The sequence below is a fragment of the Festucalex cinctus genome, chromosome 2 (assembly GCF_051991245.1).
Source record: "Festucalex cinctus isolate MCC-2025b chromosome 2, RoL_Fcin_1.0, whole genome shotgun sequence".
In the NCBI taxonomy this organism is placed as follows: Eukaryota; Metazoa; Chordata; class Actinopteri; order Syngnathiformes; family Syngnathidae; genus Festucalex; species Festucalex cinctus.
The window spans coordinates 9,367,183-9,394,939 of record NC_135412.1 but is presented as its reverse complement, the minus strand read 5'-3'; the positions used below and the strand labels follow the sequence as shown (position 1 = coordinate 9,394,939).

Genomic DNA, 27,757 nt, shown 5'->3' with positions numbered 1-27,757 from the left:
GCAGACTGGATTGAGAGGTGCAGACTGGATTGAGAGGTGCGCACTGCGCATTGACACAGATTGCCGTTGGTGCAACATCGTTGAACTACAGAACCTTTTCTACTTAAAGCCTTAAAAAATTTTTTTTTTATCCCTACCCGAGGAAGGGTGTGATTATTGAAGGACTAAAACCTTTAACTAGACGAGTTTTGGTAAGTATTTTCTCAATTAATTACGTGAAGTTGTAAAATGTTTGCTATGACGCAGCAAGCCTCATTTCGGCATTTATGTCGTTCGCGAAGAGCAGAGAATGATAACTGAAAGTAATTTGAGTTTTCTTTTCAACATAAAGTGCCCCTGTGTATTGTATTTTTGTTATATTGGTTTATTTTTTTTTGGTAAATCTGCCTGTTGGTGGTGAATACGAGTGGCTTAGTGCTAAGAGCCGGCGCCATGTTATGTTCTCCTTCGACACGCAGCCGTGTGTGAATAGCTGTATGTTATTTAGTAGTTATGTTTTATTTTATTAAATAGACTAAGTATATTCTCCCTGGTGGCCTAACCTACAGGCCAGTTTTGTTTTTGTTTTTTCCCGGCTGGAAAAAAGACCCCCTTGGGACTCGAACACGAGTCTCGGTGATCCGAGTGGCGACTCCGACAACCATCACAGGACAACACGTGATTCCATCTTCACTGTAACCCTGTTGCTACCAAGGTCGTGGTAGGAATTGGAATTTTCCTTTGCTTCCTTTGGATTTACAGAACTTTGAGAACACAGCGTGCGCAATCAACGCATTGCGAATGGACACATGGGATGTTGCTAAGCTAAAGAACATTTGAAATTTGTTCTATTGTTGCTTTGCATTTTCCTATTGTCATTGATTTGAATAGTGATATTGTGAAGGAGCACTCAAGTGAATTTTGAAGTGTCATTACACATTTTGGAAATTGATTTGGGTTAATACTGAGAACCTATTGGTGTGCTTAAACCTAAAATTAAGTGAATAATAGGTTTATTACTCAAAATTAAACTAATTGACTGGTCAATAAAATAAAATCGGAATAAAGCAGGATCAGAAAATAGATTTAACTTAAAACTTTTTGTATAACTCCTTAAATCAACATAAGGCGTTCTGGAACAAAAAGTGGTATTTGAAGGTGTGTATGCCAATATTTGTATATATTTTTCTACTGTCTTCTTGTCCGTCTTGTTCATTGTTCTCAGTAAATTGCCGGCTTACGTTCAAGTTACTGCCCTTGGTATTTTCTTCAGTTTCACCACTCATCGAATCTAGAACTAGTCCAGTAGCTTATCTCCCTCTGCCTGATAGCATAGGTGCAACAAAGGACATAGTGAGACGTGAGGAGGTACCTGTTTGATGGTGTCAATGTCGAGCACTTTTACAGGACAAGGTTGAACTTCAGCACCGTTCTTCAGCAGCACATTCAGGGTCTGAGTATCATACAGACACACATTGACTCACGCATGCCCATAACGTGAGTGCAAGTGTGCATTGTTAGAGTTACCATAGCGCAGTAATCAATGTCCTCTCGCAGAAGGTGGCTGTCATTGAGCGTCCGTTTGGCTTTTCCTGTCACGGCGTCCACTGGACCTTTGTCCACCTGATACTTTATGGCTCTGTAGAGCATGTAAAGCGGCTCGCCTGCCACCTCCTGAGAAGTGGACACATGCGTGCGTCACATATAATCTAGAGCAATGTTTCTCAACCCTGGTCCTCAGGGCACACTATCCAGCTTGTTTTCCATGTCTCCTGATTCCAACACAGGTGAGGATCGTTATCAGGCTTCTCCCGGGCTTGGTAATGAGCTGTCATTAGAATCACCTGCGTTGGAAATAGGGAGACATGGAAAATCGGGTGGATAGTGTGCCCCAAGGACCAGGGTTGAGAAACACTGCTCTAGAGGGCAAACAGTAGGCAGACCCAGTGAGGGACAGGAAGGAATGAACCTTTAGGAAGGAGTAGAGGCAGACAGACATCCAGTTGGTCAACATCTTCTCCACAACGGTCTCTGTCCTGAAACATCAAATGGGGTCTCATTAAAGATTATTTTAAGACACCTTCCTCTTGACATTTCCTCATACCTTCGCAGCATGAGTTTAGGGTTCTTGGCAATGTACTGCTGGACAAGATCCTGCAGCAGACACTTCATGACCTCGGTGAAATACTCCAGCTTGTCATGCAGCACCATGGTCAGAAGACTCGCCACGTAGCCACGATCCCGCTGGGAAAAGCCGTGTTGTGCCTCCAGTGTGTGAATGAACTGTGGGACAGACAGGAAGTGGATGCTACCCGACATCTGCCATGTCCGTCGATACCACGTCAGCCCACCCACACTCATGAGGAAGAGTCTGTTGTTGAGGAGGTTGTTGAGCTGCTGGAGTCCCTGCTCCACCGTGTGTCTTCTGGACTCAGGCAGGTCCAGGTGGCGACTCAGCTGCGCTGCCTGGTGACCGGGAAAGAAAACTCTTTCTGTGTATGTGCGATAGTCAAGCAGCGGGAGGCCTGGACCGCCGACGTCGTTGCTCAAGTCCATCATTTCTGTCATCAGGTCTATAAGGCACATGGGAGAAGAATCTTCAAGCAAACATTTGTCACTATTTGACCAAAATAAGACGTTTGACTTCACCAGTGAACTCTTTCCGACATTGGTCTCCCACATTGATCTCCAATGTTTCCAACTGCAACAAGACCTTCTTGTAGTCTCTGAGGGCCTGCTTGCTCCTTCTCCTAAATGCACAAACTTACATGAACACTAACTATGCTAAATGCTTGTAATTCTTTTTAATGGATGATGACACAGCCTAACCTGTATATAAGGATGATGATGAGCACTGATAGGATGATTACAGCAGCTCCAGCCCCCAAAGCAATCTGAGCACCCAACGGGATGGGAGGCAGCAGAGAGTCACTGTCGTACTGCACCATTCCCAAGTCCAGCTGCAGGTTACCCATCAGCACCTGGGACAGACACATAGGTGCATATTCTCCCGTTTGCCGCAAATAGTGTGATTAGACCCTGAATTTTTTTTTTTTTTTTTTTTTTAAACACCTATAAAATGTCTTAAAACACTGCTATGCATGATAATTTGGAACAGAGCATTTTAATAAAAACTATTTATTTGTGGAAAAAAATCATGTTATCACTGCATGCATTCAAATTAGTTTCAAACAGTTGATGACTTGAAAATTACACTGAGTGCCATTTCCCCAGACTATTTATAAAAATAAATCAGAGAAAAAAATCATTTGCATTATAATTTGGAACATGGTGTTACATATTTGGAGTCGTTCCATTACTATAGTTGAAAAGCAAATGAGCACCTATTGTTGAAGCATTGCCGAATATGTGCAAATTTGACAGGGGACACTCTCATTTAAAGTTGTCCCCCCCCCCCGGAGTGCGTACATTTCATGAAGATGCATAATTGACACACTTAAGTCAATTGGTGCATCTGTGCAGCCAAAAAAGTGCTTAACAGCACGCCCACAATTTCTAAAGCTGCTCTCTGTAACAATTTGGCCCAAAATATCTTTACAAAAGCCTTTTTTTATTTGACCATTTTGACTGAAATATCTTCTGAATATGTTGTCATGTGTCAAGAAGGGTGTGTGCAATTTCATTTTTCATGAACAGGTGGCAATAGTGACTCAAAATAGAACTTTCTGCATTCAGTAGCTTTAAGCACATGGGAGAATATGCCCCATAGAGATTACAAACTCGTGCCATTTTAGTAGGAAGTTAGGAACACCACCGGGCCGCCATGCTTCCAAAACTAACCTGGAGGCGGGGTAGCCTGCTGCTTTCATCCACACTCATTGGTTGGACCTCAGGAGGCTCGCAGTACAGATGAGTGTTGTCCAATGTCTTCACCTCACACTCCTGGTCCCCGAGACGAGCCCTCACTTCCTGTCTGGAAATTGCTCGCGTCAGGTCCTCACCCTGGTGGCATCAGCATGAAGGTACATTTTAGGGTTGGAGGCGACATAGCGATGATGTGTTTCCATAACAACAGATATCTTGTCACCTCCACAGCAATCACACCGCCGGCTTTGAAGCGGTACGGAGCATCCAGAGCCTCCCGGTTGAGCGGAAATAGGCGTGGGTTAGGATAGTAGCTGAAACTCTTGTCCTGAAAGACAAACAGGTGACAAGTGTGTGACGACTGAGTCCTTCAGACAGGTGGTGAGAGTAAGACAGGCAGTGGTTGGAAGTCATTTTTGTACTTTAGTTGAGTATTTATTTTTCCGGCGACCGCTGCGAGGTCCCTATTTTTTTTAATATATTTTTATGTCAAGATTATGGTTATTAGGGCCACAGGTGGCAGTAGCGATTTGAAATTTTATTCTTCCATTTAGCTGCTTTAAGTATCGGAACTACTTTGTGCACCGCTGTGGAAGGTATACCTTGATGCTTTTGTAATGGACACGGACGTTGTCCATCTGAAACCAGACACCTTTCACTTTGACTTCTGTGGAGACTGAAGGGGTCGGGCAGGTCATTTGAGAGGAAGACAGGACAGAGCAATGCTCAGAAACCTGAGAGACACATGGGCAGAAAGTGAGAAAAAAGTAGGAGTGCACCGATCTATCAGCCGGCCGATTTATTTGACCCGATTTCCTTAATTTTGGGGGATTGGTGATCGGCCGATTCCCTTAAAAATGAACCGATCATTTCCACCAATCTCGTCTCACTCCTTAGAGATCCAAAAAAGTAATCCACTGTTCCTTCTGCTGCGATGACAAAAACACCTTTAATTTTCATTTGAGAGAACTACTTCATGTGCAGTTAAAACAACCCGATTGTATTATTTCAGACATTTGTCGGTGTTTTCTAGGGATGAGCCAGATATCCGTACAACACGAGTATCCGCTCTCTCTCTCTCTCTCTCTCTCTTTCTGAGTTCCCATTCATAAATTCATGCTAACGCACATATACTACCGTGAGAGAGCACTATTGCTCAGGCGGAGTGTGCTTTGTTTGAAGAAGTGCGGCTAAGCAGCACGTGCAAAAGTGGAAAAAAAAAAAAAAAGCTATCTTGGAGACGTGTTGAACTTATTTTCTAGTTTGTATTTTATGTTTTACAAGTGCTCAATATGTCTATGCACTCCTGGCAGTGCATGAACAGTCAAGCATGTGATATTCTTGCAACACGATGTTGCCGCGGTGGCATAAGGCTATATGATATTAAACATTAAAATATCAATGTCATCTGAGTCCTGAAAAAAAAGTTTAAGTATTAATTGTCAAAATGATGACATGTATGCTGTAATATTGGACTTTTTTGTGCATCACATCATCGCTGTGATGTGGTTCGCGCAGGCAAAACAGCCCTGTTAATCCATCCATCCATCTTCTACCACTTAACCGAGGTCGGGTTGCGGGGGCAGCAGCTTCAGGAGAGAAACCCAGACTTCCCTCTTCCCAGCCACTTCAACCAGCTCCGCCGGCGGGATCCCAAGGCTTTCCCAGGCCAGCCGAGAGATATAGTCTCTCCAGTGTGTCCTGGGTCATCCCCGGGGTCTCCCGCCGGTGGGACATGCCCGGAAAACCTCTCCAGGGAGGCGTCCAGGAGGCATCCGAACCAGATGCCCAAGCCACCTCAGCTGGCTCCTCTCACGGCGGAGGAGCAGCGGCTCGACTCAGTCCCTCCCGGATGGCCGAGCTTCAACCCCTATCGCTAAGGGAGAGTCCGGACAGCCCTGTTCATTTTGGACTTATTTCCTGGTCTATATTGAGCTCTAAAAATGTCTATGGCATCGCGCAAGTATTGCCATAATTTAGATAGCACTATGGATCATCAGGTTGCATGCATATTCTTCCTTCGAGAAAGAAAGGAGGAAAAAGACATTTGTGGAATGACTGACGAACACGCAGCCTATATGCCAACCCGTGTTTGTGCACACCTGGTCTGATATGGTGGCATTAAGAATGAAAAACGTGACTGATTATTGTCACCAAAATTAATAGATACATGTGCTAATGATAGTCTGACAATATTAGAACAAATCTCGCAGTATTTTTTTTAATTATTATCATTCACGTGATGGCTCCCGTTGCCTATAGACACAAAACATTGTCACTTTATGTATAAAAAAAAAAAAAAAAAAAAAAACGACTGACTGAGACCAAAATTTATGAGCACGTGCAGACATGTGATAACATATTTTGCAAATATTTGAACAAAAATCTCAATATTTTGAAAATGTTTAAGATGGCAGCACTGCCGCAATGTGTGATAATCGGTAGACGGAAGATGTGCGGCACCTTCACATGAATGTGCGGCAGTGCTTCTGTCGTAAATATTATCCAAAATATTGTTCTGTAAATAGTTCCTTTATTATTATTAACTAAACGATGTAAGACCCACTCATTTCCGATCAAACCACACCCACTTCTGGTTTAGGCCACGCCCACTCCAAATACAAATAATTTAGATGGTTGAACAGATACAGATAGTGGTGTACTCGCTCATCCCTAGTGTTTTTCAATAAAAAAAAGATTGGAACACTGAAGGTGTATGCTGCTTGTTGTGAAGAAAAATCGTTTTCATTAAAAAACGTGATCGATAGGTCAAGCTTTTTAAAAGATCGGAGATTGGCCAGAAAATTGTGATTGGTGCACCCCTATAAAGTAGTGTATGCTCTTGTCTGATTGGCCACTGTCTCCCTCACCGTTGCCATGGTGCCATTGAAGACCATCTGGTGCTTGGCGCTGAGAAGGGCGCGCCTCATCCTCTGGACGTCCACAGTCTCCACCCACACGGACATGATTGGCTGTTGCACCGCATCTAGGTTTCTGCCACTCACCATAATGATACGCCCCCCTCTGAGGACAGGAAGTGACTACTGTCAGGCAACTGGTGCATGGACTAGTGGTCTGAGGTCTGTTCTGTCTTACGCATAGAAGCTCTCTGTGGGTATGGCTTCAGTGATGACTGGGTCTTCCACATAGAGGAAAGTCACATTGGAAGCAGAACGCTCTGCCTTGCTGAACAACAGTCGGATCAGAACTCTTCCCGTTTGATTGGTGGAGAGAGTCTGACAGACTAGCAGGCTGTCGCTGACCTGCTCCACTCTGAGGACATGCAAGAGTGTAGGTGAGACCACGATGGGGTGAATGGCAATGCAGTGCATATATCAAAACAGTGGTAAACAGCAGGAGGGAACACAACAATTATGAAGAAAAAAATTAGTACAAATGGAGTCATGAATCCAAGAGAGGAGTGTTGAAGTTTCTGTATTAGTTTTTGAATTGTTATAATTATTACCATCTGGTTACCATCTGATTTCAGATTTAAGACAGCTGGGTGGGCTGATGCAAGTTTTTTTTTTTGTTTGTTTTTGTGTCAAAGTAATGAAGAGCGAACAGTTTCAACCACGAAACACTAAACACATGGCTTGGTTCACATTACGACCTGGGGGGAGAATGAGGTATTGTGAGACGTTGGGTAATGTGCAGGGGTGAAAATGGGCCGGAATGGTCCGGTACTACGTTCTAGTAAAAGATTCGGAACTGAAACAATCTGGAATGGTGCTTCGGTCCCGAAAATATGACCGCAACTGTCAAAACCCCATGTTAAATAACCTGCCAGGCTGCCACACAAGAAGAAAACAATCTACTAATGTCAGATTTCCATCCATCCATCCATCCATCCATCCATCCATCCATCTTCTGACGCTTATCCGGGGTCAGGTCGCGGGGCAGTAGCTTTAGGAGGGAAGCCCAGACTTCCCTCTCCCCAGCCACTTCAAACAGCTCCACTGGCAGGATCCCAAGGCGTTCCCAGGCCAGCCGAGAAACATAGTCTCTCCAGCCCCGGGGATGATCAGGAGGAGGCGTCCAGGAGGCATCCGAACCAGATCCCCGAGCCACGGGGGGTTGGGGGTGTTCCTCCCAATTACGCCCCTCCAGGTCTCACAGGCATTGCCCATGTGAGTGTTGAAGTCCCCCAGCAGGAGGGAGTCCCCAGGGGATGCGCTCTCCAGCACACCTTCCAAGGACTCCAAAAAGGGTGGGCACTCTGAACAGTTGTTTGGTGCATATGCACAAACAACAATCAGGACCTGTCCCCCCACCCGAAGACGGAGGGAGGCTACCCTCTCGTCTACCGGGGTGAACCCCAACGTACTGGCGCCGAGCCGGGCGGGGGGCAATAAGTATGCCCACACCTGATCTGCGCCTCTCACCATGGGCAACTCCAGAGTGGAATAGAGTCCAAACCCTCTCGAGAAGATTGGTACCAGACCCCAAGCCGTATGTGGAGGAGAGTCTGACTATAGCTAGTCGGAATTTCTCTGCCTCACACACCAGCTCGGGCTCTTTCCCCACCAGAGAGGTGACAACCGATGTCCCAAGAGCTAGCTTCTGTAGCCAGGGATCGGACCACCAAAGTTCCCGCCTTTGGCCACAACCCAGATCGCTATGCACCTGACCTCTGGCCCCTCTTACAGGTGGTGACCCCATAGGAAGGGGGACCCACATTGCCTTTTCGGGCTATGCCCGGCCAGACCCCATGGGTGAAGGCCCATGTAGAATACCCAGTAGCAGCGCTTTACGGCATGTCGGACTACTAAAGTCCAGTGCAATAATGATCCCAATAATCCCTAAGGCACTGAATACTCTCTCAGAAGCACAGTTTGTGGCTGCTATGTACATATACTTACTGGCAAAATCAGAGAGCAGAGGCAATGTCTTTCCATTGGTTTTCCACCAGTCCAGTGGATCCAGCTCAGAGTCCGCAGCGAGTTCTGGCATACTGCTGTATATCATCAACTCACCATTTAACGTTTCACTCAGGGCCAGGGACCAGGAAAGTACTTCCTGCGTGGCACTGGCATCACGGGCTTTCTTTTGCCCTTGTAAGTTTGAAAGCAGATATTTCCGATCAGTCTTGGTCTTTTTTGATGGCCTGACTTGGCTTGTTGAGGGCCCTGCTTCTCCTGGGTCTCCTGGCAGTGCCCCATCAGAAGCAACTTCCCTGACCTGATCCAGAAGACTTTGTTTCAAGTGAAACAAAGTTGTCTTTTAACCTAAGGTCAAGGTACGTGGCAGTGTTTAAAAGCAGCTGTAACTTTTGGTTCCGATAATGTTCATCTTGGTAGTCTCTGATTGCACGCTTTATCTGACCAGCAAGTACAGAGTCATTCTCTTCATCACTGAGGCATTTGGATATCTTCCACATCACTGGTAAGACAGAGGAGAGAGTTGTGTTCTTCTCACCACTGAATGCATCAGTAAAAGGGCTAAGTGGTTCAAGGACATCCATCATAATCTCTAAAGTCGTAATGTCAGACTCATTGGGCATCAGATGCCATTTTTTTTCTGTCCTCTATCAGCACCACACACACACAGCTTGCTGCTGCTTATGAGTTTATGGGCCGGGAGATTTAATTCTGTTTTTTTGTCCAATTGATGTCACCTTTAGTGATCTGGTGAAGGAAGCTATGGTTTTACGAAGCCGTGAGAGTGCTCCAGATACCCTCTCAATACTGATGGCTTGGTTGACTGCATTGTGCAGATTGTGGCCAAAACATGGGAACCATGTGTATGAATCATTCTTAAAGGCCTGCTTGTTGTTTGAGGCACTGTCTGTTGTGATGCCTGCCATTTTTGAAAGGTCTAACTTCCATTCAAATTCAACCTTCTCTTCAAAGGCCTCCCTCAAACTCTTACCATCGTGTTCTGAGTTCAGGCCTCTGCAGCCTCAACACCAGGAATGCATCTCCCATGTCTTGGTTATGTACTGAAGAGTGCCTGACATGAAGGTGTCCGCAGCTCTGCTTGTCCACAGATCGGTTGTGCAGGCATAGTATGGCTTCTCTCTAATGTATTGTGTTGTACTGAACACACCAAGTCACGTAGTCAGTGTTTTTATTTCCTCCTTCCACAACATTCACCTCCAGTGACTGAACACCCTTCCTAGTCAACACTGACATCTAGGGGTAGTTAATGAAAACAACACATATCGATACATCTAAGATGCTGGGTGATTAGGTCTCTAGTTTCACTGTAGAGTTTGGGGATCTCTGTGTACATGAAATAATTTCTACTGGGTAGCTTATATCTGGGGTTGAACTTTTCAAGCATTTCCTGGAATCCATGCTTTTCTACAATGTAGATAGGAACTTGATCCATGCATATGAATTCAGTAACTGCCCTATCTATTTTCCTTGCTTCATGTGAGTTAGGGTCATATTTTGTGCACTTCTGAAAAGCATCCTTGATTGTTGGCTGTCTGGCTCTTGCCTGTCCTCTTGCCGGTCAAAGTCCTCTTCTGACTGATACTGTGAAAAGATTAAGAATATTGACATTTCAGTTAGTAGGTATAGCATAATGACTGAATGAAAACAGCAGATGCTGTACTAATACACACACAGACACACGTGTGTCTGTACGCAGACGGATTGCAAGCAGTAATTTACAGACATGGTGTGGTGAAACGCGCCCTTTTTTTGTGGTAGCCTATTTAAAAAATATAAATGCCAGAATGACAATGAAGGACAGCCTAATATAACCGCCCGCGCACACGCACGCACACACAAAGAACAAAATAATGAACAACGTTTGATATATTATTTCAGGGTTGTTTAATGTTACTTTACGTGATTCAGTAAATTAGCTGCCCGGCAACATTACCCAACGTTAATATGCAGGACAGACGAGGCTGAACATAACGCTAAACTTCGCCAGCAGCTCATTTAGTGTGGGGTGACTGGGGTCATCATACTAACTTTATTAGTTTAGATTTGGGCAACAATAACATGGGAATTCAAATGCACTCACCTTGAATTATTTGTACAAGTCCGGATGTCGATCTTTGAGATGTTTCGCTAAATTGGATGTGTTCCCTCCTTTTGTCTGGAAACGGTTACGGCATCTTTTGCACACAGGGGTTTGAGGATCAATTATTAGTTCCTGCGCATTAACCTCAAAACCAAAGTATTTCCATCCGCGACTTTTGTCGTTTTTTTTCTCAACTATTTGAGGGGCATCTGTCGCTGCAGTTGAAGCCGACGTAGACGTGCGGGCTACAGCCATGTTGTTGCTCTTCCTTATTGTCGCAGCGGCTGTGTAGTCACGTGACATCCTTAGACGGTGCATGGGTTGCCAGATCATCGCTCCATTATCCCCCGAAACAACACAAAAGACGTGGCCAGATATGCCGGTTCGGTACCACCGGTACTTCGGGTATTGTAGAAAAGGCAGTATCGTCACATTTTCAGAATCTTGGCATCGACTTGGTACCGAAGTATCGGTTCTCCTGACAACCCGAGTGTGTGTATGTGTGTGTATATATATATATATATATATATATATATATATATATATATATACACATTAAATAATTTAAGAAATCTAACTTGTAACAGAAGTGAGAATAAAAATGTGAATGAATGTAGGGATCAAAGAGAATGTGAAATGGGATGAATGATCAAGGTTCTAATTTCCAACTGGGAATTTGAATTATGAGCACAAATTATATAAGAATTAAGTAGGAATAGAAATGGGAAGTAGAACTACAAGCGGGAGTAAAAGTACAAAGCAACATGGAAATAGAATCAAGAATAGGACTACTGGACCACAATGATGTACTAAACTTGAAATAGAGAATGAAACGGGGATGAACATAGTTCTAGTTTTTATGGAAATAGGTATTTAATTTAGAACAGGATGTGGGACAACATCTTGGAGTAGAAGTAGGAATACAATTACAATCATGAAGTAAAATTAAAAGTTGGAGTGGAATTGGGAACCAAAAGCAGAACAAGACGACAAGTGGGCGAAGGAGTAGGAACACACAAAGTTGGACGAGGATGAGGTACAGCACACACATGGAGCAGGGCTTTGTCCCAAGGAAGACATTGATCTCAGACGTCTGGCCTGTAAGGAGCTGTCGTCCTTTTACTGTCAATCTGCTCCCTCCAGAAAGTGGACCTTTGTCAGGACGCACATCCAGAATCTGTGGGTCCTGCAGATGCCAATGCAGAAATAATCACCATTCTGCGCTTATCGGACTGTTTCCTTTGTGAGGAAGTTGAAGCTGAACCTCCTGAAATGCCACTTTCTTCTCACCTGATAGTTGAAGTAGCTTTTGGACCTGCCTGGTGGACTTGTTCCCATGGAAACAATAACGGGTCCTGTCCTCTTCTTCTCACTGGCCTGCAGTTTACATACAACCCTAGAATTTGAATTTATGAATATCTCAGTTTTGATTTTTTGACACAAGAGGACCATATTGCCAAAGCCGGTCACATATATGTATGCCTTTAATGACAAACATGACTGGCTGGTATGTGCTCCTGTGTGTATGTACCTGGTGGATATTTTGTATTCGTCAGGTTTTGGAGGGCACTGCACACCTGCCACTGTAACTCCACCCACCACATCCTGGTAGCTCATCCCTAGGTTGGAACCACTGATGGTTACTAAGACTCCACCCTCCAGAGGGCCAGACAGGGGTTGTACCTGAAGACAATGTTACTGTTTTCATGGCAACAAGCACAGGCACATTGACACAGATGGATGAATAACCTGTGTGATCTGAGGAGGTGGGCAACTGTCTGCGGGAACACCAGCACAGGATTGGTTGTATACACAGCCGGAGGCAAGGCTTTCCATGCACCACACGCAGCCATAATCCTTTGGCACAGCCCGGCACTGTGAGCAATCCAATTGGCCCGCTGAGCAATTGTACAAGTGGACTGGAGATTACAGGAAACATATTTGTCAGAATCTTATTTAATTAATGATATTTTCAGTAGCTTATGTCACTTGCGTAAGAGCCATTAAGCCCGCGGCAAATGTAAAAGAGACAATTAAACACAGCGAAGTTACGTGAGCTATTGAAACACAGATATAGGCGATATTACTCACAACAAGAGTACTTATTAGGGTTGCCAACTTTTTCATCCCGAAATAAGGGACAGGTGCACGGCACGGTGTCATGGTGGTGTGAGCATGATGTGTGAAATCAGTGTATATTCTGATTAGCTGTGTTAAGCTGATTGCGAAACTTGCCAGCAAGCTAAATTCTCGCAGTATTTGTTCATAAATAGTACGATAACACATCTTGTATTTCTCCTGCTGATACGTTCGCAGCCGACGTATTAAGATTGGCGTTTAGAGTGTAGGCGACATGAAGCTGTGACAAAACCAGGAAGTGCCTATCTCTCTCTCTAGTTGCCTCTCTTACCTTGCAAGATCTCCACATAACGTCACACCCAGCGACTCATTTTATTGGCTACGAGCAACTTCCTTGTCACTTGTCAACCTACGGGAGCAGCTGTGGTCCAAAAATGGCAATGATGCCGTTTGCTGCATTTCGTTTAAGAATTGAGAATTATTTTACGGGACTTTTGAGGTCCCGAACGGGACATAACAATTTAGCCCAAAATACGGGGCATCTCGGCTAACGGGACAGTTGGCAACCCTAGTACTTATTCTCAGTAACGCATGCTGAAACATGTGTTACCTAATAAGGAGACACACGGGAAACTAACGAGACGGGACAAAACATTTGTTTTCCCCGTCTTTCTGACGGTTCTTGAATGAAAAATGGCCACAAGAGCGCGGGCCGATACCAGTATCGATATCCGTTGCGAGTACCGATACCATAAAATGCGGCTGGTATCGGCCGGACACGATACCTGGTATCGGTACTCACCCATCCCTAATTTTTTAATAGCTTTATTCCTAAGCATTAATGTTAGTTACTTTTTAAAACAGACAAACAGTAATGTAACAAAGTTTTCAAGGTACGTGTGGCAACACTGCATGTGGACACACACGTGCACACGCATACACACTTTGAAGTTCTTACTTTGAAGACCAGGTAAAGCATCAATGCTCCACGCTCCTCTCCTCAGAAAGACTGGCGCGGAATAAACTAGTCGACTCACGGCATACTGAAACTACAGGAAGTAACAGGTAGACAGGCAGGTTAGAGTCACTCTGTGTGCGGGCGTGTTTGTGTGCGCGCGTCAGCATTACTTGGTGGGGTCTGCAGGTGAAAGAGTATGTTTCATCATCAACTTTCTGGACAATAGCGGTCAGGTTGACTTGGACCTCCTCGACTTCCACCACACACACATATGGTGCCTCTTCCTACACACATTCACATACATTATTTGTATGTACATTAAATGTATTGTCATTGGGTGAAGTACAGTGTATGTTTCATGTGGCATCCTCAATGTTGCTTCTTCTCACCTTGAAGATGTCCAAGTTGTGGGCCTTCAGAACCACACTCCTTTTCAGGTCCACTGGAACCAAGGCAGAACTTTGAATGCCGAACACCTGAGGACACTGACTTGGACCAGTAGAGTCCTGCTGAAAGACAGGAGGACATGCTCAGAGACGGACAGATATGTAGTTAGGCTAACAGACATGTAATCAGACAAATAAGACTTTGATTAGATAGACAAGTAGACAGACAGGTGGACAGAAACATTGACAGACAGGCAGACAGATTTAGAGGCAGAGACAAACAGGTTGTTCAAAAGAAATATGGACAGACGGCAGACAGCTAAATGAAACACATCAGACAGACAAGTAGGCAGATATATAGAAAGGTGAAGAGACAGACAGACTCACTTTCTGGCTGAGGATAGTGGGTTGATTAGTACACTGGTCATGGTGTGTACATTGCTGATCAAGAGGACACCAGTTACACTTCCACACACTGACGACACATGCCAGACACCTGAAACATATAATCTTTTCATCCTCCTCACCATCACAATACAACTATGTGTTTTTTTTTTTTTTTTTTTGTTTTTTTTTTTTTTAAAGAGCTCAGAATTGTTCATTCGGTAGTCTTACCGATTCAACGTCTTGTCATCATTGCTCTTTTTTTTTTTTTTTTTTGTGTGTTTGCGTGCGTGCGTGCGTTTGCGTGTGTGCGTTTGCGTGCGTGCGCGTGCGTGCGCGTGCGTGCAAATACGTATAAATTTATACTCATTCATTCACCTAAAACCTTATAAATATCCCATTACCCTTCGCCTTAACCAGGTACTTCAGAATCTTGTGTGTTGTAACTATGTGTTGTAATGTAATCAGAGGTGGGTGTGTCAATGAATTTTGAGCATCTGGCATCTGTCAGTTGTCCACAGCTGGAAGTATGGGACCATTATTTTATCAAAGCCATTTACAAATGTGTATTTCACTCCACAAATATGCAAAAAGAATTTGTATCTGTAACCGAAGTCACAAATTCGTAACACAAATCTACATATGTTAAACAGGAAGTCCATCCCTTCTACCTCCGAAGGCTGCGCTGTGCGTGAGATTTAGTCACTCTCGACGGAGCGGAGTGGATAGCATTCAACACACAGAAGGGAATAAACTGATTGGGATTATTTGCATTGTTTTATAAAGGAAGTGTATTATTTTTCACTTTAGAGATTGTCGGTGTTATCCCACAAAAACGAACACCCTGGAAGCCAGAATAACGATGAGTCTTGAACGCAAATGACAGGACCACGTCTAGATTTTTACTATTTAATAAAATACCAAATGATAATACAACTACGTCCAAAAAAGTTCAGATCGTCTGCTCAAAAAAAGATGTCGCTTCTATCATGAGCTGGCTTCATCCGTTCTATCTATGCACATTCGTGAGTCACGTGACGCGACAAAACAATAGTTCCAAAAAAGAAATTTGTCTCTTTGTACTTTTAAACAAATACATTTTAATATATGCATAAAATAATATTCATCAATTTTAACTAAATTATCCAATATGCAATATGTAGAACTCACTACAAATTAACCAATACACAATTGGCTCCTACATTATCCAGCCCCTAATTGGTTAGGCTGGCAGGCTCAGCAATTACTTACCTCTAACAAAACATCAAATTACACTAACTTTGTTCATAAACAGAATAACAAATTATTGAAAATCTTCCTCTTATTTTTTTTTTATAAAGTTCCTTTTTTTCTGAGCTTCTTCTTCTAGCAAGCACAGTTTGTGCACTGGTCTCTCCACTATGTTGGTCTTGGTTCGTATCTTGACTCGTCGCACTGTTCCACTCGAGTCCGGTAGAGTCTCAACCACTCTCCCCAGGAGCCAGGAGTTGCGAGGAGAGGTGTTATCCACGAGGAGTATGGCGTCTCCGACTGAGAAGTTTCGTCTTCTCTGTGATCACTTCTGGCGCTCTTGAAGGAGTGGGAGGTACTCACGAGTCCATCTAGTCCAGATTAAGTCCGCCAAGTATTGTATTTGTTTCCATCTTTTCCTTGTGTACATGTCATCTTTGTTGAATATACCAGGAGGCATGTTAGGTTGTGATTTCAACAGCAATAAGTGGTTTGGTGTCAGAGGCTCGAGATCGTTTGCATCATCGGAGATGAGTGTGAGTGGTCTTCCATTTATGATACTCTCAACTTCACACATCATTGTCTGTATACAGTCATCATTCATCATTTGCGCTTTCATGATGGAACCAAGGATTCTTCTGACTGCTCGAATTTGCCTCTCCCAAATCCCGCCTTGATGGGAGGCTGCTGGGCTGTTGAATATCCAATTGATTCGTTTCGGTTGCAAAGTTCTTGCAATCTTGTCATTTTCCAGTTTCTAAATTGCTTTTTTTAATTCCCTTTCAGCTGCCGCAAGGTTTGTGCCGTTAACAGAATGCATGATGGTAACTTGACCTCTGCGGTATATGAAGCGTCTAATCGCATTCATACAGGAGTCTGTGTCAAAGCTAGGGGTGTGTTCAAAATATCGATACTAGATATGTATCGATATTAATAAAAAGGGTACCGTACCGATATTGTAGTTCTGAGTATCGATACTCCTGCCTGACGCTCGGGTCAGGGTGGTCAAGCAGGATGGTGAGTCTTACATGAGTGTGACAGTTCACTTCATTCAAGACTGGGAGCTGAAAACGGCGTGTCTCCAAACGAGTTATTTCCCTCAAGATCACACCGGTGAGCATATAGCTGAGGCCCTGCAGGAAGCAATTGCAAACTGGAAAGTTCGTGAAACGCATCTGGTTGCTATAACAACTGACAACGGGAGCAACATTGTTAAAGCGATTGAGCTGAATGAGTGGACGAGGATGCAATGTTTCGGCCACAGACTACGCTTGACTATTGGGGAGTCGTGTTGTAAGAAGTATTCGGATGTTTTACCTTAAGAATACGTTAAAGTGTGTACAACTGAGTTATATTGTGAAACAATAAAACAGAGTGTGATAATGTGCAAAAATATGTAACAATCCTGTAGTCTTGTCTTACTGGGAAGTCTGGTTGAGTCGGCTGATTGCTCCACAGTCATAGAAGGCGATGTTGGCTGTGCTGATGGTCACATGACCAAATGTCAGTGACACAGACACAATCACGTGATCTACATCAGTAACAAAAGATGAAAAACAACATTGTGCAGCTGCAGTGAGTGGGTAAGAATCAGACAGATGCTGACGGTAAGCCTTTGATTACTTTTCTGAAAGCTTTTCGGACTTACCGCTTCCTGTGGGCAGTGGTGGGAGAAGCGCCGGGTCAGGTGACTGACAGCTGAGGTGTGTTCCGGTGATTAAGGCCGGCTGAGGATGAAGATGATGAAAGACGCAGGAAAATGACTCAGTCGCCTTCAGGACTGGTAGCTGGGGTAGCGTCAGCGTTACCTGGAAAACCAGAAAAGGATGATCATCTGACTTCTCAGACCAAAGTTATTAATCATCATTTTTCTAGTCTAAGCTACCTGAGTTTGTTCATCTTTACTCTGATTGGCTGGCTGCACACTCTGCACCGACACACACTGACTGGAAGAGTCAAAGCTCCAGATCCAGTGATTGGTATGAATGTGGCGCTGACACTGGTGTTTGCGGGAGCATCTGCAACCAAACAAATGTCAGACATTTTGCGGATGTTCCACTGGAGGCTGCAATTCTTCATCCAATCTCAAGTTGCAGTAATTTCAATGTTGCCAGGTTGAAATCCCTCATTTTGAGAAAAAGGTGTTTTTAAAATTTGGCCCATACATCTTCCAAAGTCCATACCAACCAGTACGCTAAACTTTCAGGAACTGTTGAAAGAACACTAGAAAGTCAATTCCAACAACAGGTAAGGACATCATGCAAGATTTTCCATCCATCCATCCATTTTCTTAACCGCTTATTCCTCACAAGGGTCGCCGGGTGCTGGAGCCTATACCAGCCGGCTTCGGGCAGTAGGCGCGGGGTACACCCTGAACTGGTCGCCGGCCAATTGTAGGGCACACAGAGACGAACAACGATCATGCAAGATTTTGACCCTTTAAAATCTGAGGACGTTTGGCATCTCAACAGATGAAATTGGGCAAAAATGCTGATTTGGCCTCAACCCCAAAACAACTCTGAAGATCCCATTAAGCTTACAATTCAACTACTGAGGCATCATCTGCCAAAGACTGGTTGTTTTGTTGTTTCTACTTAGGGGTAGATTCACAAAAGGTTTGCGTAGTCTTTGCGTGGCGCTAACCAGTAAAAATGTAGCAATCCGGGAGCGCCTAATTGACGTGCGGTCAAGTCGCACGAGAAGTTACATCATGTGGCCAAAAAATTCAGCCTTTGGAGGACGCAGCCTACAAAGTGGATTAGGGTGTACTGTATGTAAACTGTACATTAAATGTCCACACAGTATAGTAAGTTTAAGAGAGTGCCAGTTTGGACTCTGGAATGAATTATGTGAAATACAGTTGATCTGAATGGAAACCTTGGAAGTGTGATTTATTTTTGTTGTTTCTGACCATCTGTAACATGTTACCTTCCCTCCAGGACACACCAGCCACAGTAGAGGTCTCTGGTGGCCAGACAGGACTGACAGTCAGCATTCCGCTCACATGACGACATGGCAACTTTTGACACCTGAGAGACACATCCATTTGTTTTGGATAAAGACAGGACAACAACATGGCATCCTTGAAAAACTGAAAATTCTCACCCACCCTGCTACTGGTCAGAACGAAAAGGTTCTGCTGGTCGTTGTCCAGTAGGAGGTCAGCATTGATCGCACTGCCACTGTCGACCAGCACACTCCCATACAGTTCGCCGGACCCATCAGACCGAACCAGCAACTGTGCATTACAACATTATTATAGATCATTACAAATAAGGCATGAGGGTCACATGCAGTCTGTGCTGTTCTTTAATCTGGCCTACGTATAATTACATTATTAAGACTCCAGTTTGTTGCATTAATTTGACTGTTTTTCTAAAATTACTTAATTAAAACTCAAAAGTTCGAAGATAAGCCAGTGGCCTAGTGGCAGAGTGTCCACCCTGAGACTGAGAGGTCATGGGTTCAATCCCTGGCCGGGTCATACCAAAGACTGTAAAAATAGGACTCATTTGCCTCCCTGCTTGACACTCAGCATTACGGGTTGAAAATTGGGGGTTATATCACTAAATCATTCCCAAGCGCGGCCGCTGCTGCTGCTCACTGCTCACTCAGGTGTCAAATGCGGAAAATGAATTTCGCCCCACTTAGGTGGGTGTGACAATCAGTGTTACTTTAAGTTATGACTTTTTTTAAATTAGTATTATTATTATTATTATTACTGAAATAAACTATTTTACACAAACATTTGATCTTTTTCTTATTCTTTACCTCATGCCCAGTGAGATTAAAAGTCAAAAAGGCCCTTGAGCACAAAAGGCCAAGGCATATCACCTTGTGCAGTCGACCCTTGCGGTCACCCACGAACGCCACAGTGTGTCCAGCCTCTGTTGTCGTGGCGACAGCAGTTAGCTGGGTAGTGGCGGTGAAGGTGGGCATGGTCGAGAGAGGCTCAACACTGCCGATGGGGCTCGGTGTGTGTTCCCACCCGCACGGATACTCCAACACGGTCACCTGCCACAGCAAACACAAGGTTTAATGCATTTCCATATATCGTGTCCTCCATCATCATCACCATCAACAGCACCAGTGATTCATGATTCACACGATTCATCACTGGGCAAATAAATTATGTATAATAAATTCAGATTTGATTTTGACTCATTGAGCTGATCAATTGATCAGTCGTAATTTTAGTGACAATTATGCTTTCACTAATGATATAAAATTTAGATCTACTTGGCAGAACAGGGTGTTATGCTGCATTCACACCAAAAGCGAAGGGAGGCGTTTCGATGGCGTGTTTGTTGCATTGTAGTCAATGTACTTTGCACAGCCTGGCGCAAAAGTACGTGGGGGAGCGCCGAGGATGCGTTTGGAGCGCTGGGACGCGGTGCAGTGCAGATTGAGAGCTAAAGTACACCAACATTTGGCAAACTGTTTAGTGCATGCGGATTTCCACCTTGCAAGAGTCGGCAGTCACATCCAAAATTTGCGCGGAAATTTTTCTAGTTCCAGTAATAAGGGCCTTCATTCTTTGTCCTGCATTGCAATTTTAGTGTGTTTGTGCGTGTAATTGCGTGTGCGTGTGTTTGAGTCATGGGGGTCGTAAAAGATAGTGACAGCTGTCTGATGATTCCAGCTGCTGAGAATTCAAGTGTAATCCACACGCAGTATTAAGGTCAACAGTGATGCCTAAATAGCCCGTAATCTGTGAGACGTCACATAAGTCAGTCATGTGACCGCCGATGACATCCACGAGTCATACTCATTGTCGCCCTCTTTTAGCCTAGGAGCTCCCCACCCCCCACCACACCCCTCGAATATCAACCAATATATCAATATGACGTGAGACTTACCTGGGGAAGAGTGAGACAGGTTGACGAGAGTGTGTAGACCACGTAGGCCTCCTCCTGCCCTTTGACACTACGCCCATTTTTGGTGTAACATGACTCCCGTGCTCGCTCCATCATGGCGTCCAGCTCCGCCAACCCAAACACGCACAACGCAGAGTTATCTGTGGCCACGGACGTTGCTGTCCGTCCAGCCACCATGACGAGGAAGAGTGTGGGCTTCCCTGAGTGCAGCCCTAGCCATGCTCCCCGGGCCAGGTTGTATCCACCCTGGCACATCAGAGGCACCTCGACGTACGAGTAGAAGTTGCGGTCGGAGACACAGAGGCGGGATGCAAACGTGCGGTACTCCATCTTGTAGCGCACGTCTCGCCTCGAGAATAGGAAGTAGACGTGGCCGTGGTGTGAGACCACTTTGACAAAATGGATGTCGTACTCTGCGTAGCTCCCAATGATCAGCTTGCCCAGCTCATCCTCTTGAGTGAAGGCCCGCTGAGGAAGGACCACTGGATTGAGGCGGCGCACTGTGATGGGAGGGATGTCGCCCAGACCCATTCCAGTGAAACCTCGCCCAACCAGCATGAAACGCAGCATCTCTCCACCGGGTCCGTCCCCAGTGGAAAGCACAATGCCCACAGTGGAGACGTGTGGGTCATTAGCGGCGACGAACTGGGTATCCAGAGGGTTAGTGGACTGGTACAACAGATGCGACATGTTGGACAGACTCCTGCAGCAACCAATCACACATACAATCAGCACATGGGAGGGAATGTGTTAGGCTGAGGCTTCGCCCCCTTACCTCTTTTCACAGATGCCCTGGTGCAATGATCCACAGGCAATCACGCTGCCCAGCTCCATTCCTTGACTCTGCTCCAGCAGCAGCAGTTTGTTGTGGTTGTGGGTAGGCCGGGCTGAGGGACAGTCTTTGAGGGCAATGGGGGGCAGGCAGTTGGGGGAGTCCAGATGCGGTCCGGTCTTCACGTGGGTCATCAGCTCCAGGTTCGAGTTCAGTTGGTGCAGGTGGTCCACTCCACCCACATAGAGAAGCCTCGTCTCTGCATCCAGCAGCAGGTGCGAGAGGGGGGCTCCACGAAGGGTCACCCACTGTACAGACAAATCCTGAGCCAGGAGGGGTTGTGCCAGGACGAGGAGGGAGAAAAGGAGGGGTGATGGGTGGATGACTGAGACCAGCATGGCTCCTCCTCCTTACCTGCCAGGGGACACATAAGACATGGCTTTTTATTGATAGCCACACATGCATACAGACATATACACACATTTTGCCACATACAGTGCTGCTGTTGATAATCACATCTGTGTAAGATTGTATTGTTCATCAAGAGAATATCAGCACTGTAGTGTAGTTGGGATCTAATACGTAAAAGTATATATTTCATTAAAGTGACGGTGTATAATAGCTGACCACTAGATGTCATTATATCATACATTGCAGCCATTTCACAGCATGCACAATACGGTGGCTCAGAGAGACCACATTTTGCAAGCCTATCAAAATTTCTTATTTTGCATAAGCGACGCTGGCAGCCGGTGTGAAGCCCAGTGAGCGACGCCGAAAGACTTAGTGAGCCAGATTTAACTGCCCAGCTGACAAGAGCGGCTAGCGGGAGTTATTCGGAGCCATATGTTGGGGTGACTCACGAGAGTCGCTAGTGGGAGAAGCTAGCAAAAAAAGATAAAACAAAAAAATGCGACTTGTAAATGCAAAGCAGAAGGTGACACGCATCCCGATATGAATTTATAAATCGATTGTTGCGATTTTTACTGAAATTTAGAAAATACTATACAATAAACTTGTAAATGTACACTGTAAGATTTGTATGAAAATGTATTATTTATTTATCTGAAACTTCAGTCTTATAACTGCGAACCACTGTATTGAACAAACAGGGCCCGGTTATTCAATTCTCGGTTATTTTAACCACTGTTTAACCCCTAACCGCCGGTTAAATACTTAACCCGCCGTTAACTCACTGGCCGTTAAATATGTGTTGTTCAATACATGGTTAGTCACGCTGTTTGTTTACGGCACCGTCATAGTTAACCGTGCCGTTTACGTCACTGGTTAGCACCGATATATCCCACAATTCCTCTTTTTGTTTACTTCCGGGTCTGCAAAAGTAATGGAATACTATCCAAATGACCCCTGGCACTCACCATAAAAAAAGAAGCCGGAGGTTTTCTGCTGACGAAAACGTTAATCCATCAATGGTTCAAGTAATATAGGAGTTTTTCTGACATTATTTTTAATTCATCATCATTTATTTTTTTTCTACTGTGTGTATTTTCAATGAATATTTTGTGTAATATTTTTGTAGCATCTAATATTGTAGGTTTTTGTCTGATTTTGTTTCTCATATTTTTGTCTGTTTTTTTGCCTAACATATTTGCATATTTGACTGAATTGTATTTATGTGTAATATTTTGATGGCACTTTAGAATTATTAGGGCCCGAGCAGCGACCGATGCGAGGTCCCTTTTGTTTTTGTTCTAATTATTATTATTATTATTATTATTATTATTATTATTATTATTAGGGCCTGAGCAGCTACCACTGAAACTAAACTGAAGATTTCAGCCAGTAGGTGGTACTGCGGAAAACCCCGAATTCATTACATAAACCCACGCATCTTCCCAAAACCCCGCCCACAACTACCCATCCATACTCAACACCTCCCACACCAGACCCCCGCTGTTTTGAACGAGCACTCGCTAGTGAACTTCCCCAAATGCATGCTGGGATATGCTGGGCCCTCAGGCTTTACACAAACACCGGCATAGACTATATTCACATTTCCATGGCGACTCTCAATGCTTGCGCGCGTGCGCACACACACGCACACACAGTATGATAAGTTAGTCCTTCTGTTGCAAAGAAACTCATCAATAATTCATAGAACAGAAGGAAGACTTGAAGGTTGTCAGGAATAAACGAGAACGTTGAAAGGCAAAAAGAAAAGCAAAGTATGTTTACGTGTGTGAGAGAGACTGAGAAGTGAGAGAGTGCTTTACAGTGGTTGACTGCACGTGAATGTATGATACAAACTGTGATTGTGCTGATGATATTTAAAATAACATGATTTACTTTTGAAAGCTGTAACTGAGGAGCTTGAAAGAGGCACACACACAGTGCAGTTTATTCAACACATTGTGGTCTGTTCTCTACTCTACAGGTTTTTTTTTTCTTTAGTACCTCTCCAAGAACATCCCTACAATAACCGACGAGGACTTCCTCAAGCGCCAAATATTGACCCCCTGTGATGACTCCCTTGAGCTAACCACATGATCATAACTTGGCCCCAGAAACAGAAAAAAACTGGATCAAGACCTGGTTCCGAAAGGACTTGTGGGAGGTCTGAAAGTAACCATAGTGCTTTGATTGGCTGCTGTGTATCTGCTGCTTTTGATCACTTCCACTGAAGCACAGATGCACATCCCAGTGCGGGTAACCATGACAACAGTGAGCAGGATACTCCGGTTGAACATTGTCTGCCTGTTTGTAATATTCAAGTCTTCAGCATTTTACTTTGTTAACTGTGCGGTTTTGTTTCAACATCAGGATTCTTTTGTTCCTAGTCAGCCGCACACCGCCCCACCCCACCCCACCCCACCCCCACGGCCCCAAACCATCCGAACACACCCCAACATACCCCTCCTTCCTTTTCCTTTTCCTTTTCCTGGGTTCCATTACTCTCCAGGGTTCTTGCCTCCTCCTCCTTCGTTCTCTATGTAAATGCTTTGACAAGTCCAAGTGATATGAGACGGTGCCTTTCCTCAGGCGCACACACACACACATCATGCATGTATTTCGCTGAGATCCCCACACTTCTTCAAAGAGATGGCATGCATATGTGTGTAGGCGTGTGCGCACACATGTGGGTGTGTCACAATATTCTACTTTGTGTTTGCTGGCATACAAAAACTCACACCTCAAACCCATTAGCTCAACAATCCAATATTACGTACAAAGTAAATATAACAAACACAAAAATACATGGAAATTACTCTGTTAGCAAAAAAAAAAAAAAGTTAAAGGGACCATTTTGCCAGGATGGCCCATGTTTCTTTCAAAAACTGATTTTTTTTTTTTTTCCCAGGATAATGAAATTAGAAAGCATTTACAATTTTACCACTACCAACATTTCTGGAAAATCATCTTTTTCTTCTGCACTACGGACTCCACCCACTCCCTGCTTTTTTTAAAATTTATTTATTTTTTTAAATCATTTGTTAGCAAAATGGTTGTCTGTCAGTGACGGATTGACGGACAGCCCGTCAGTGCTGGCTGATGGAATGCCCACGTCTGCTTATACAGCATACTGAACACAAGGTCATTCTGAAAATAAACATTCAGTAAATTTAATAATTTACAACTGGAACGTGAAAACGATGCAGGCCTTTTCTTGCCTTTCTTTACCCTCCATCACTTGTTCCTCTCTTCTGCACGCCTTTCTTTTCTCTTATGTTACTCTCCCTTCTTTCACTCTTCCTCCACTTCATTGATAAATTTTCCCTCCTCTTCCTCATACTCAATCTGTGACCGATGTGGTGACCAGTGTTGTCACTAACACGTTACTAAGTAACGCGTTATTTTAATCTGATTACTTCATTTCAATAACGAGCAATGGTCTGTTGGTCTGTGTATTGCTTTGTGTTGCAAACAAAGGTTTCGTGTCGGAATGTACGTTACTATTAAATTGACGAGATAGGAAGGCGCCGGGCCGTGCAATAGTTTGTATGTAAGTAACAGAACCTTAAAATCATATCTCAAGTGGACTGGAAGCCAGTGCAAATTGGCTAGTATCGGGGTAATATGATCAAACTTTCTCATCCGTGTCAAAAGTTCAGCTGCAGCATTTTGGATGAACTGCAGAATTTAAAACTGGTCATGGGAAGACCAGAGAGGAATAAATGACAGTAGTTGAGGCGAGACGTAACAAACACATGAATTATAATCTCTGCATCACCATCAGACAAAATAGGACAAATTTTTGCAATACAGTCTTCCCTCGCTATAACGCGGTTCACTTTTCGCGGTCTCGCTGTATCGCGGATTTTTTTTTAAGTGCAATTTTGCATATTTTTTTACAGTAATATACCCATTTTATAAAATTTATGAAGTTTTTAACATTGTCAATGTTTGAACAAGAGAGAAATGTGAGAACATGTAAATGCCTCAATGAGAAAAGTGTATAAATTGTGCGGTCGGGGATTTTAGAGCCTTAAAACATTTATAAGAGTTGTAAAACATAAAGCTAACTACTTCGCGGATTTCATTTATTGCGGGTATTTTTTGGAACCTAACCCCAGCGGAAAACGAGGGAACACTATTACAAATACGAAAAAAAGCAGTTCTACTTGTAGTAATATTTTCAATGTGCATTTGAAAAGAGAGAGTTGGGTCAAAAATAACGCAGAGATTTTTTTATTTTTTTTTACTGAGTCACTTGGGCTAATAGTATTTTTATCAAGCTTTAGAGAGGTGTTCATAAACAGATGCCGATGACTAGCGGGACTGACAATCAACATCTCGATTTTATCTGGGTAAAGAAGCAAAAAATGAAATGACATCCATTGTTTAATCTCGGCGAGTCACGCCTCCAGATTACTGCAGTTTCGCGGATTTGTTATTTCTAGAGGAAAATATAATTGAGTATCGTCAGCATAACAGTGAAATTTGATGTTATACTTATGTATAATATCGCCAAGCAGAAGCATATAAATGTTAAACAAGGGCCAAGTACCGACCCCAGTGGAACTCCACACTTAACTTTACAGAGCTCAGAGGTGGCATTGCCATGGATAACACAATGCGTTCTCTCTGAAAGGTACGAACGAAACAACGAGAGTGCTAAGCCTGGAATACCAATGCATGTTTGGAGGTGTTCTAGTAGAATATTATTATCGACGGTATCGAAGGCGGCGCTAAGATCGAGTAGTAATAATACTGACGAGGAGGTACTGGAGTCCATTGCTAGTAGAAGATCATTAGTCACTTTAGCATGGGCTGTCTCAGTAGAGTGAACAGCCCTGAATCCTAACTGAAAAGGTTCATATCGATTGTTAGCGGCCATGTAATCATTCAGCTGTTGCGCGACAAATTTTTCAAGTATTTCTGGGTCGAGGTTAGGTCGTTTAAGTAGAGGTTGAATAGGAGCAGTTTTAGGAGCTACTGGAACAGTGCCAGTAGAAAGTGATAAGTTTATAATATTTTAAAATGGAAGGACCCAAGATAGTCAACAGTTCTTTAACCAGTTTGCCCGGGAGCAGCTCAATCATGCAATTTTTTTTTGCCGCACTAACCAAATGCATAAAGTTTTGAAGAGATGTTTTACTGAAAAAAAGAGAGCACAGTTGTTAGCCGGACTGACACTATTAACATCAGACACTGCACGATTTGACTGAGATTTATGCACAGAGCCTATAATATAATCTCATCTTTAATAAATTGGAACTTTTATGTAAAAAAAAAAAAAAAAAAAAAAAAAAACTGCATAAAATCGTGAGCTGAATGCAGGGAGCTCTGTGACGTCAGCTGCTGTTGTGTTAAGATTGCTACTGTATCATATGAGTATTTAGCGTTATTTGTATCAAGACTGACAATTCTAGAGAAATAGTTAGTTTTTGCTAAAGTGAGTGCTTCTTTACATTTATGTAAGCAATCACACCACAAGCAATGCTTGACGAAAGACCTCAAGTTAAGTTGCACCCCTGTGAGGGAGTTGTCCACCCTCCCTCACTGAAGAGCTGTGATTGGAGCACTTGCATGGAAGTGCGCTCATGTGAGTGCAGGCCAGGTGCACCTCATTCCTGCTTAATTGGACTCATTGGACTGTTCCAAGTGGCAGCCAGGGAAGGGGAGATCCAATATTGTTTATTTCTTTTTTGAAGCAATGCATATTTGAAAAACATTTGTATACTATCAACATAACTTGATAGCATTTATACATGTAAATATCTGTACATATGTTTCGTTCCCAGTTGTGTACAGTAAATGTTTGTTAGTGTTTTTCTACATGGGCAAGGCAACAACTCATTCACTGCCAGTCATTTTAGAAAATTTT

At 43.8% G+C, this 27,757-nt stretch overlaps 1 protein-coding gene across 1 annotated transcript in view; it reads right to left on the bottom strand.

Annotated features, from left to right (window-relative positions):
• The window catches only part of plxnb3 (plexin B3), a 39,598-nt gene that overhangs the window by 7,750 nt on the left and 4,091 nt on the right, over positions 1-27,757 (bottom strand). Inside the window, exons 3-30 of the mRNA XM_077512696.1 lie at positions 21,475-21,885; positions 20,682-21,402; positions 19,657-19,836; positions 18,932-19,060; positions 18,751-18,851; positions 17,708-17,840; positions 17,471-17,630; positions 17,245-17,353; positions 14,596-14,704; positions 14,212-14,331; positions 13,993-14,106; positions 13,823-13,913; positions 12,535-12,704; positions 12,317-12,468; positions 12,076-12,181; positions 11,835-11,971; positions 6,901-7,077; positions 6,675-6,828; positions 4,407-4,538; positions 4,028-4,132; positions 3,781-3,942; positions 2,809-2,960; positions 2,629-2,729; positions 2,335-2,552; positions 2,084-2,262; positions 1,949-2,015; positions 1,507-1,653; positions 1,352-1,432 (exon numbers count right to left, since the gene is read on the bottom strand). Of these exons, the coding sequence (XP_077368822.1) occupies positions 1,352-1,432; positions 1,507-1,653; positions 1,949-2,015; positions 2,084-2,262; positions 2,335-2,552; positions 2,629-2,729; positions 2,809-2,960; positions 3,781-3,942; positions 4,028-4,132; positions 4,407-4,538; positions 6,675-6,828; positions 6,901-7,077; positions 11,835-11,971; positions 12,076-12,181; positions 12,317-12,468; positions 12,535-12,704; positions 13,823-13,913; positions 13,993-14,106; positions 14,212-14,331; positions 14,596-14,704; positions 17,245-17,353; positions 17,471-17,630; positions 17,708-17,840; positions 18,751-18,851; positions 18,932-19,060; positions 19,657-19,836; positions 20,682-21,402; positions 21,475-21,869 (4,602 nt within the window). The 5' untranslated portion in view covers positions 21,870-21,885. The remainder of the gene's footprint in view (positions 1-1,351; positions 1,433-1,506; positions 1,654-1,948; positions 2,016-2,083; positions 2,263-2,334; positions 2,553-2,628; positions 2,730-2,808; positions 2,961-3,780; positions 3,943-4,027; positions 4,133-4,406; positions 4,539-6,674; positions 6,829-6,900; positions 7,078-11,834; positions 11,972-12,075; positions 12,182-12,316; positions 12,469-12,534; positions 12,705-13,822; positions 13,914-13,992; positions 14,107-14,211; positions 14,332-14,595; positions 14,705-17,244; positions 17,354-17,470; positions 17,631-17,707; positions 17,841-18,750; positions 18,852-18,931; positions 19,061-19,656; positions 19,837-20,681; positions 21,403-21,474; positions 21,886-27,757) is intronic.